Raw genomic sequence first — 11,970 nt, 5'->3', positions numbered from 1 at the left:
TGAGATGACTTCCTTCCAGTTCCACCTTAGAAGGCTCTTGATCAGGTCATATTTTCATTTTTTTTACTATCTTGAAGTTCTAATTTTTCTTCTATGTGGTATTTTCATTTAATGATTTAATTGTTATTTGGTTCATACAATTCCATAACAAAAAATGTGTCTAATTGCTAAAGTAGAATAGTAAACGTCAGACATATAAATTGTACTAATAAATTCAGCTATAAACTACCAATTTGAGCTACAGACATTACATGTCGTGGAGTTTTGTTGGCAATGCACGATGAAGTAGCTTTGACAAATAGGTAGTCTTGCTTTTCATTAATTTTTTGTGATAGCGTGATATTATTGTTATTTTAATTTCTTTTGTCCTCTGGTAGCAAAATCAAAATTTATCTTCTATTCTAATATAATTTCTTCTTATGGAGGCAATATGTCATCACTTTATGGTTGGTTGGTTGTTCTATTTCAACCTGTGCCGAACTAATAATCATAGACCTATAAATATAATTAAATTCATCTTTCTGTTTTTTTCTTTGTTTTGTTTTGAGTTATTAACCCTTCATTCAGTTGATATTTTGTGGTCACAATATTATGATGATCATTTTCTCATAAGCTTTATACGTCATTGAGAATGTGATATGTAGGTCTTCAGCATTTTGTTTCTTTTCTCTTTTGAAATTTAGTTGAAATGCAGATTATTGCTGTATAATTTACATGTCCACTATGTATTCTATTCACATGATGTTTCCAATTATCCATGCAATTGAGTTTGTGGCAGTCAGTCAATATGGTGGCTGCCCCAACTGAATATTTCTTTTGTCAAGCATTTGGACTTTTGTTAACTTTTTCTTTTCTCAAGTCCTCTAAGTTTTGTCATGCTTTTATATATGGGGTTCTTTTGATATTTGATTGGTTAATTTTTACTGTAGAAATCCAGTGACAATCTTGATAGTGTTCCCATGCCAATAGTACTGATAGATCAAGACTCGGATACTGAAGCAACAATTCTACAGCTTAGCTTTGGTGGTCGCCATGGAGCTCTTATTGACATGGTGACATGGCTCTTTGAACTTTATTTGTGCTCAAACTCTCAAACTTTTCAATCCATTTGAATGTATTTGTGTATTATTAGTTAGATATTGTTGAAGTATGATAGCATTGCTTTTCAGAGTTAGAGAAGATTTATTACTCCTCTTACCTCTGCTCTGTTGTCAGTCTTTACATATTCCTCATGCCATGTCACTGTAAGTGAGAAGGTTGTGTTCAACGTAATTTTTTCTCCTTCAAATCTTTATAAGTCGGTGATATTGCAATGTTTGATGGTTGAAATGAACAACTTGTCTGAGAAGTGATATTGTACACTCATATAAGAATAATACAAGTTTCCTTTAGTTTTTCTTGTAATTTCTGATCAGTTCTAACTTCTAACCTTTAGTTTTTAAAGGTTCATTTAGTTCCGAAGAACTTAATTGAAAATTAAATGAAACTATATGAGTGAGAGTAATTTAACCTTTTCTTAAAGTAACATTTGGTGTAGATATGTTTAAATTGTATTCAGAATCCTAATTATTACAGTTGGCGACTCTGAAGACTCATGTATAATGGTGTTATGTTGGTCATGAGCTGATAAAGAAAAATATTCACTTTTAATGTGTTATGTATTCAATATACAGATACAATTTACAAAAGCCATTTGGGGCAGTTGTTAATCATAATATGACGGTGTTGAAGTGTTTTTTTTTTATATAATTATTTGTCAGAATTAGTAGTGATAACTTTTTCAAGAGTCTTAATTTGGTCACTTTTACAAACTACTAGACAATCAGCCTTTTTGTTGGGATTTTACTATTAGAATGATTTATGATTTATAAATATCATTAACTTTTGGATAAAAAAAATGGTTATCACCACTAATAAGATGTTGAACTCTGTTCTATCTATTTCCCCCCTACAAAAGCTGTTTGATCTTGCCTAGTTTAAACTTAGTTGCATACTAGTATCGTTGGGCTAATCAAGTACTTGTCATTGTCAAGCAGACTTTAATTGAGCTTACATAACCTTGTTCAACTTTAAAAATAGTTAGGAAAACAAATCAAAATTTAGTTCACCAATCACCAAACATCTTTTGTAGTAGTTATTTAGTTACCAATTTCCTTAATTATCACATATAATCAAAATATCTTTCTTCACCACTCATCTCCTAAATCACCATATGCAAAAGAATAAGTTGTTTAATGAAACAAGCGGATTTTTATTAAATAAACAAATTAAATTAATATTTACCATTATATGTAATTTAAATATTATTTATATTTTTACGTTGTATTACATATCTTGTTATTATTATAAAAGTAATAGGTATATACATATTTTGTTTACATTACAAACAAAATAAATTTATAAAAAAAAATTTGCACGTATTTGATTTGTCAACAAAATAAATAATGCAATATTGTGTTATTATTTTTAATTAAGAATCTATGTGTAATGCATTTAGGTCATTTTTTGGGAGGTGTGAGAGCAATAACCAGATGGGCCCAGGCCCAGGCCCAGGTCATTACTAGGGTTATGGGCAGTTCTACTCAATTACAGTACAGTTCCTATTATGGGCATTCTAGTAATTCTACTCACTCACAATTTTCCCGCCGTTTCTCCCAAATAATCAGAGGTTTTTCCCGCCGACCCGTCCCTACCAGCTACCAACAACACTCAGACTGTGTGACTGTGAGTGAGAAAGAAATCCAGAGAGAGAAACCTTGAGAGAGAGAGAGAGAGCGAGATGAGTGCTTCGACGAGGAAGAAGGTGCAGAGGAAGTGCAAGATCAGAGGGCGCGTCCTCAAAGTCGAAGCTCTTGACGAGATCCTCTCCTTCGTCTCTCGATTCGAAGGCTCCGATGAGGACGAAGCCATCGATCTCCTCCTCGACGAACTCGAACTCGAACTCGAATCTCGTAACCTCATTTCCTCACTCTCCTTTCATTTAACATTTCTTCCAATTTCAATTGGAATATAGTTTTCTGAATTCTGATGAAAAAAAAAATGCAGAGAAATCCACTATAATCGAGAAAGAGCCGGTGCACCGTGTGGTGAGCCGGCTGTTGGAAGCTGATGCGGCTGTCGAGGAGAGCTCCGATCCATGCTCTGCCGGCGGTTCTGCCATTCGCGTCGTCGATGCGTTCCTGGTCCCCAAGTTCAGATACGACCCTATTAGAAAGCAGTTCTACGAGTAGGTTACTTTTTCTTCCTTTTATTTTGCCCTCTTTTCTTTATCCCTCAAATTTTTCCCTTGTTTAATTTTCATTCTGGTGGTGAAGACTGAACAATGACTAGAAGTTCTGGCAAATGAAACAAAAGAATGTGTTTAATTGATGAAAAAAAATAAAGACAATTTTGGGTAAATTACCAAAATTGGAACTTCTGATAAAATATTTACAATGGAAAAAAAAAGGGTCTCACTTTGTTTGCTATGTGTTTGTGCAATGAGCAAATTTTATCTGTCTTGCCTGGTTGTAGGCTTCATAGCGATGTTATTAAAAATAAGATGGTGCTCTATTAACATAGGAAGTTTCAGTGCACAAAAGCTGAGGAACTTTGCTATATTAGTGGAAATCTGTTGATGAGTTATAGTTTGAATATATATATTTTTTTAATGTTTGTTGTCCTGCACTTGGATTTGTTTATCATATGGTGCAAAAATAGGTTTGTGTTTTTCATTTCAGGCACACAGGCAGCTTGCCTATTCATGGTGACGCATCAGCAAAAGCGGCCTTGTATAGGGATAGGTTTTTGTTGTTGTTCCAGAGGCTCTCTCGAGATCAGAATTTTTCGAAACCTGCTTTTGAATCAGAATTTTCACATTTTGGGAGCTGTGAGGTATTGGCGGATGCTGCAACAAGCCTATGAACTTTTAATCTATTAGTTTGTTTGATATAATGCGGAGAATCCGAAGAAAATAATCGTGTAGTATGCTATGTTGTCTTTGTCAGATATCTCCTATCCAATCTCTGGTTGGACAAACGGGTAGAAAATGGGTAATGGGAGTAATATCTCAGCTGGAGGATGGACATTTTTATTTAGAAGATCTTACCGCTTCAGTTGAAATTAATTTGTCTAATGCTATATCCTTTTGACAATCATTACTTATTATTGTTGCTATTATGACTTTTGTTGATGGTGGTGGTGGTGATATATATTATAAAATGTGCAAGCCACAACATGTATTTCTTATAGGCACGCATGTAATATTATCAGTTTCTTTGACTATCAATACAAGATAACTACAGGATTCTTTTCTGAGAACACCATAGTTGTTGCTGAAGGCGAGATGCTGGCATCGGGAATATTTCAGGTTCTTCTTAGCATACTCTGCTCTATCTCAAAATCCGTTATCTTATGCACTTTTTTACACCTAAATGAACACAGTTTTTTCTTAGGTGTAAATTGAATCATATAAAAGTTCTTTGTTCCTTCTATTAAGGATTTATCTTATAAAGAAATTTAGCATGAAGAAATATTAAGGTTAACTGTGTCTTGCTTTTAAGTTTTAATCTTGCTGTTTAATCTGTTTTTATTTTTACTTGAGATGGTTTGATAATTGATGCATCTGTCTTCAGGTGTTAACGTGTGGATTTCCCCCACTGGAGGATAGGGATAAGTCACTTAGACAAATTGCAGGGCATGATTTTTTCGGTAGTGGTACTTTAACGAAAGAGGAAACTGTATCCTTACTATCTCCTTTTTATTCGGTAGCATGTTAATTTTTATGAAATTTAAGTGTGTCTAGAAATGTACTCAAGTGAGATTTATTATCCTTTACTATTACAATAGATCAGACTGGCAGACATGGAGAAAAAAGCAGTCAATGATATGTTTGTTATTCTGTCTGATATTTGGCTAGACAATGAAGAGGTATTTTGAGTTGTCATTTTCTTTATTTTTTCTTCTCTTTTCTCTAGCTCCTTTATTTTCAAGCTAGATTGTTATAGTCTTGATGCTGTTTCTCCGTAGAGAAGGCTATGGGAAAGCTGGAGACTGTGCTTGATGGTTTTGAGAGTGTGGAAGTTGTTCCTTCCTTATTTGTCTTCATGGGGAACTTCTCTTCTCATCCATGTAACCTTGCGTTTCATGCTTATTCAACCCTCAGGTGAGTTTCAGTTAAGATGTTATTACTTCTCTCATGGATTCTGAAGTGATTTGTGGTTATCATTATAACAGCACTAATAAACACCATTGTTATTACTTATTGCTTTGAAAAGGACAATAATTGAAAAGCCTCTTTATGCAGGTCACAGTTTGGAAAGCTAGGGCAACTAATTGCTGCCCATCCACGGCTAACAGAGCACAGTAAATTCCTGTTTATTCCAGGTCCTGATGATGCAGGTAGTTGATTCTTGATAATCACTTACAATTTCTATTTTTATTTTCTGCAATATTTGTGACAACACTTTCGGAAATTTTTTTTCCCAGGCCCTTCAACAGTTCTGCCTAGGCGTGCTCTACCGAAATATTTGACAGAGGAGCTCCAAAATCACATACCAAATGCCATATTCTCAAGCAATCCCTGCAGGTTAATGGTCAATTTGAATAGGATCGCATGGGACATCTTCAGTTGTATATTTATGTGCTTTCTAGTTGCTGTGACAGCTGATGTCTTTCTGATTGTTCTTACAACAAATAACTTTTTGGTTGCAGGGTCAAGTTCTATACTCAAGAAATTGTATTTTTCCGCCAGGATATGCTGTATAGAATGCGTCGATCATGTTTAATGCCACCTTCTATGGAAGAAACTGATGATCCTTTTCAGCATGTAATATTTCCTTTTTCCGCGCGATTTCTGTTATTAACATGTCAATTTTGGTTTTAAAAATCTGAGAAAATTCTAATGGAAATGGTTTAAATTTCAGCTTGTGGCTACCATGACCCATCAGTCTCATCTCTGTCCACTCCCTCTAACTGTACAACCAATCATCTGGAACTATGACCACTGCCTTTATCTTTATCCAACTCCGCACACGGTACTGCTTATATTTTAATCATGTTATTATCCTCATAACGTGAATAATGGGAATGTAAATGAGAATTAAGCAATGGCATTGTTAAATGCCCTGGGCTAACCATGGCGGAGTGCAAGTAATCTGATGCTGGTTTTCATGCTGTGATCTATCTATCGTTGCAGATTGTCTTGGGAGACAGAAGTCAGCAGAAGGCATTCAAGTACACAGGAATCACTTGTTTCAACACTGGTTCCTTCTCAATTGACAGCACTTTCGTGGCATACCGGCCTTGCTCTCAGGAAGTTGAATTGTCAGCCTTGTAACAGGATAGTTCCTCTTGGTTTTGTCATTCTCTAACCATTCTTTAATCAGATATCCAGGAGAGATGAGTCTGGTATCGGTGCATCGCTGTTCTTTCGTGCCACAGCTGTTAATGTATAATATAGCTTAATTACCTTGGCCAACCAGAGAAAATTGTTGTATAGTAGGAATGTTAGCCTAGTTGAGACAGTTTAATTTTATTTGGATAATTATTTTTAGTGCATACTACAGGAAATTTGCTCTTTAAATAGTTCTATAACAATAAATAATTGAGATATCAACCAAGGCTTTAAGATTCATCAAGGAGGAAACTTACTGGGGATAGGGATGACCACCTTAACACATTCAACATGTTCAGCCCTGTTAATTGAGGTTTTGCTAGATAATGTAAGAATTCGTAATTGTCTAGCCTGAGGCTGCCTGAAGCCTTATTTGTACCTTTTGATCCTAACCATCAAAGGGTTTAACTACAGATAATCTAAACCTCAATTACTGTTTTTCACCCTTCTCTCCAAATAAGTTTGCAACCAATAGGATGGTTTTCGCCTTGGATTTTAAAAATGGATTTGTAATGAACTCATTTCTTTGTTCGTAAGAAAATATGTATGGTTTCTATGTACTTTTTTATTGCGTTTCCCTCGTATGGTTTGTACGTATTTATTTAAGAAATAATTCACAACTTTTTTTTAAGAAATAAGAATGTCTTAAGAAACGTGCAGTTGCTCTCTATAACCTTAAGCATGTTTATTGAGTTTTGATGGGAATATTAAGTTTACAGTTTAAGTCTAAGTGAGGAATAAAATTCGACCATCTTTATATTTTAGCATTGTTCACACAAACTACAATGTTGTGACGTAATTTCTCTGATTTGTAAGCATTTTCCTTCAAGTTACAAATGAAAGTTTACATAAGTGCTAGGTTGAATCCAACTACATTGCCAATGGCAGAAACTTGTACACGAAAACGAAGATCCTAGTTAAATAGTAGCTAAATTTTATTGGTTTGAACATGCCTGAGCAATTGAGCATTATTTAATGCACCCGAGGAATGTGTCCACTGGCAAAATTTGTAGGCTTGCTAGATGCCCATCGATCTCTGATCTAGACCATGAAACTAATCTTGGTCACCTAAGCCAACCTTATTTTCAGATGTTCCATACAAGCACAGCTGCATACAATGAAGGCATAGCCAATTAGACATGTGTTGAAAACAATATGAAGCATGGCTCAAATCTTCTCAATAGAAACAATTCAAACATTCTTGATTAGCATGGATCACTGTGAAGATATAGTTCAGCTCATCAAATTGGCTAGTCTTTTCAATTAATAAAGGGAACCCCAGACCCCACTTTTTTGGCATATTCCTTGTAGTCACGTCCGAAAAACCGCCTCAGGAAATACTCTTCATAGGGTATTCGCTTAGCGAAAAAGCGCCAGACAACAACTGCAAATGCAACAACTGATATGGGGTTGCAAAGCATTATTTGAGTACCAACAGACCAAATGAAGAAACCAGAGTACCCTGGATGGCGCATAAATCCATATATACCGTGAGTAACCAGGCGGTGATCATCATGACGGTGAGTCCTTATAAGATGAGTAAAGGCGTGCCCTGCTGTTAAAATAGCCAACTTCCTTATAACTTCCCCAATCACAACTACTGTCAGGCCCACATTACTAATAACCCAATATTCCTTTAACTCTGGAAAGAAAACAATCTCAAAAATGTATTCTGCCAATGAAAAGATCATTGCCAAAATATAGTGTGCACTAATTAGAAGGGAACTCAGGGTTACATTTGATCTCCCATGAATAACGATTGCTAGAATGAATTCAGAAGTGTGAAAGAAAAGTATTGCAAGGAACATCTGAGATAACTGTCTGCAAGCTGTGTAGCTGAAGATTTCTGTCATTTTTGCCAAATAAAGTGAATAAGTTTCTGCTGTTTTGCAGTGTGATTAGTTCTAATGTAATTTGCTATGCCACAGAAAGACTTTGCTGGTGAAAAATATCTGAGGTACAATTTGAACCTGAAAAAGATGCCGAGTAATGTAAAATTAGAGCTCGATATTGTATTATGTCACCAAGAATAAGCTTCAAGTAGTAGGACATCTGCAAAAGTATGGATACGGGGTATATCAAAAACAATTGAGCTTATTTCTCAAGCAAGCAAAAACTACACGGCTTGTTCATGCTAAGATAATCGGTTCCGATAAGTTGTTCAATGCAAAAATAAAACAAGGCTCAAGGATCGGAAGTCCAACATGCCATTAACTTTGTGGAGGGAAAAATACTTCAATTATCCATAGGTAGACAAGATAGATAAATTATAACTTTGTAAACAATTGAATAGTTGGTTTCCCATTGGATTGAAACGAAAACCAAAATTTCAACAAACCAATTTACAACAAAGAATCCATTTAATAAGCTAAATAAATTTAAACTCTATTTCAAATTCTAGTGTTCTGGTCCATGAATTCAATATCCGTCCAAATTATATGATCAAACATATACTTTCAAAGTTTTATATACATATTGATATGCAAAAATAGAAATCTTAGAAGTTACCAATTAAATGGGACATGAACAGAACAAGATAATCACCACAAAAATGAACAGAAGCAAACGATGCCTTTTCATTTCAACCCTTCACAAAATTTTATCAGTTCCATTACAAAAAGATAGATCCCAACCCAAAGTAATAATAAAAAAAAAAACTCTAGAAAAATAATAAATACGCAAACTTATCTAGCATCGTAAAACAAAAGCATAAAAAAAACTTTTGAAATGGTAAATGAACCATGCGGTAGAAAACAAAGAAGCGAAGATCACTGTCCAGAAATGAATTTACCTTGAAACGCAAATTCTTAGCGTCCAGCTCTCCACTTTCCCGAATTTTTGTGAACCCAAGCGCGCCGTAGATTCCTATCTGGTAACAGAAAAAAATCGAAAGGATGAGGGCATCGAAATGAGAAAGGTGCGATTCGTTGTGAGAGGATTTGATTTGAAGAAAGACGCACAAAATGAGATTGAGATTGTGCGTCAAAAGAGGGATCAGAGTTGCAGTGTGACAACGAGAAGAATGAAAATGTGAAACCTACGTTTTTTTGGTTTGAATATTTGTTGAGAAAATTTTTGGATCATGAAGTGTTTCCCAAAAGTCTTAGGCCCAATATTTTGCGGCCCTCGGCCCAATTATTTTCTTGAAAAAATAAATCCGATGGCTACCAAAAATAATGGGAAACAAATAAACCGTTTGAGTTCGTCTAAGGTGACTAATCCGCTTAAATGTTGGGATTTAAATTGCAGTAATTTATTAACTAATGATAAATTTTTAAATGGAATTTTAATCTGCAACAAATTATTAAAAACATTAGTTAATGACTTTAGAAAATTGCATTGAAGATTCTAGTTAGCTAAATTAAACCAAATTTGCATCACTTTATTATTGTTGTTGTTAGTGTTATTATTGTTGTTATTGTTATTGTTTTAGGCCATTTGTAATTTAGTTCACTTTGTCTTGGTAAATTTATGAGTTAGGATATTAAAACTAAAAGGTATAAAATCTCTATATTTTGTACAATTTTTTAATTTTTTTTAATAAAATTTTTTTGAATTTTTGAAAAAATTGGGTATAAAATAAAAAAGATACAGTAATTTATTTAACTATTATATCAGAAAATTAAACTGAAACAGAATGTTTTTTGTTTGATTTTTATCTTATTTTGGTTTTATTTTATATCGTGTCATCTTTTTTTTTTTAAGTGGCTCGAATATAAATAAAGTATAGGTCCCTTAATAGTTACCACTTACAGCTACAGGACATAGAATGGAAATACAAATAACAAACACACTAAAAGGTTCCTTGGCTCCTTAGTAGTTAATACAAACAGGTTTAATTTTATTGGATGGTAATAGATAACAATAAATAGGGCCATTAAACAGCATTATTATCAGTTTTTAATTTTTAGTCAAAGATAGAGTGATTAATTTGGTGTTTGTGTGGGTCACAATGTGACAGGAATTAGGAAAAAGTCCCATTAGAAAAAAAAAGTAACTATATATAATATTTCTATTACTGCTGTACACTCTCATTTGTATTTTTAGCATAATTAAAAATTTGACGGCTACAACCATATGAGCCACAATAATAAGAAAATGCCACATCAAAAATTCAAAATAATGGTAAACTCATGAGTAACATTCCTTCGTTTGCGCTTTGCGCTCCAACGCGGCATTTACACATAAGAGTTCAATTCCAAATTCCTAACTTGGAAAATTATATGTTTGTAGAATTGAGTGGAATAATAATATCTTTGTGATTATTGTACCACTAGTATCACAAATACTAGTCAATTAGTCATTGAGTGATGTAGAAGATTGTATAATCTTTTTTTCAGAATGGTCATCTTAGATGGAGTTGTTACAAAGGAATATAAGGCTTTCATGTGTCCAAATCAATATATATGTGACAAAAATGTTGCAATTGCAATCATCCTAGGGAGACTAATTAATCATCTAGGGGATCATTACATCGCTACAACACTTAAGTCGAAAGTTATGGGTCATATTGGAAGTTTATTAATTATGATCCACATGCTATTGACAAATAAATTATTTCACTACTTTTATAACATAAAAAGATTTTTTGTTAAGTGCATTATCCATTATCCATATGGAAGCTTGTGATCAAGAATATATTAAAAAATTAAAAATCCTATTCGTACACCAAAATCAGCACCAATATATTTGTGTATAAATATATATATATAATTTAATTTATTTTCAATGTGTATTTATATTTTAATATATATTTTATCTTGATGGTCGACTTTAGTAACTAATTTTAATATAAATATAATATAATCGTTAATATATATATATATATATATATATATATATATATATATATATATATATATATCTTGGTGATGCTTGCAATTCTCTCACTAAATTTAGATTTTTTATATTATTAATTTAAGAGTTTAATTTTGATATATTAATAATATAAAATATTTTATATATTTGTTGTATAATTACATTTATTTTTTTAATGACCATTCACGTATTAATATAAAAAATATTATTTTTATTGTTGTAATATTATATAATTAAATACACATATAAAAATATTTTTTATTGACATTATATCAAAATTAAATTCTTATTCTAAAACTCACTTTATATAGAAATTTTATCTCAATGGTTTGAGGATGAAGAAAGAGCAAAAAATAAAAAATAAAAACTAAAAACTAAAAAAAAAAACAAAAAACAAGAACAGAATGACAGTAATAATAACTTGTAATTCAAGTAATGATGAACAAGAGTTCTTTCTAACTCTGCGATTGAATGTGAATGATCTTATTAGCTATTGATCACTCATCTAACACTAAGGTATAGCTGCTTTATGTAATACCCTACCACATATAGCTTTATGTTTAAATTTGTAAATCAGAGGTGGTGAGAGTTGGTGAGGTATTACGACTTCTAATAGTAAAAATACGTACATAGACATATATGAAAAGAAATTTAACTAAGAATCTTAGAAAAAAAGTTAAGCAAAACAGAACTCAAAAGATGCATCACACTCGAAACGGTTAAGCATAGAAAGAGTAGATAACAGTGCACAGAAAAGATAATATACATGTGAATATAGA

At 32.9% G+C, this 11,970-nt stretch overlaps 2 protein-coding genes across 2 annotated transcripts; one reads left to right on the top strand and one right to left on the bottom strand.

The window, feature by feature from the left end:
* The first annotated feature begins 2,670 nt into the window (after positions 1-2,670).
* Positions 2,671-6,933, top strand: LOC112802413 (DNA polymerase epsilon subunit B). Its single transcript, XM_025845627.3, has 13 exons — positions 2,671-2,951; positions 3,046-3,226; positions 3,720-3,873; positions 3,987-4,118; positions 4,271-4,348; positions 4,614-4,718; positions 4,828-4,908; positions 5,013-5,143; positions 5,285-5,379; positions 5,467-5,566; positions 5,692-5,806; positions 5,904-6,014; positions 6,176-6,933. The coding sequence occupies exons 1-13, from the start codon at positions 2,780-2,782 to the stop codon at positions 6,314-6,316; spliced, it is 1,596 nt and encodes a 531-aa protein (XP_025701412.1). The 5' UTR covers positions 2,671-2,779; the 3' UTR covers positions 6,317-6,933.
* Positions 6,934-7,104: 171 nt separating this feature from the next.
* Positions 7,105-9,405, bottom strand: LOC112802414 (protein-S-isoprenylcysteine O-methyltransferase B). The gene is made up of 2 exons (XM_025845629.2): positions 9,165-9,405; positions 7,105-8,343 (listed from the first exon to the last, which is right to left on the bottom strand). Exon 2 carries the CDS (start codon positions 8,224-8,226, stop codon positions 7,633-7,635), a length of 594 nt encoding a protein of 197 aa, XP_025701414.1. The 5' UTR covers positions 8,227-8,343; positions 9,165-9,405; the 3' UTR covers positions 7,105-7,632.
* Positions 9,406-11,970: the final 2,565 nt, after the last annotated feature.

This window comes from Arachis hypogaea, chromosome 5, assembly GCF_003086295.3.
Source record: "Arachis hypogaea cultivar Tifrunner chromosome 5, arahy.Tifrunner.gnm2.J5K5, whole genome shotgun sequence".
Classification (NCBI taxonomy): Eukaryota; Viridiplantae; Streptophyta; class Magnoliopsida; order Fabales; family Fabaceae; genus Arachis; species Arachis hypogaea.
The sequence above is the reverse complement of the archived record's forward strand: the minus strand, read 5'-3'. Positions and strand labels throughout refer to the sequence as shown.

Coding starts and splice junctions, on each gene's coding strand:
- LOC112802413 (XM_025845627.3), top strand. CDS start 2,780: ATGAGTGCTTCGACGAGGAAGAAGGTGCAGAGGAAGTGCAAGATCAGA. Junction 2,952..3,045: donor CGAACTCGAACTCGAATCTC/GTAACCTCATTT, acceptor AAAAAAATGCAG/AGAAATCCACTATAATCGAG. Junction 4,349..4,613: donor TGGCATCGGGAATATTTCAG/GTTCTTCTTAGC, acceptor ATCTGTCTTCAG/GTGTTAACGTGTGGATTTCC.
- LOC112802414 (XM_025845629.2), bottom strand. CDS start 8,226: ATGACAGAAATCTTCAGCTACACAGCTTGCAGACAGTTATCTCAGATG.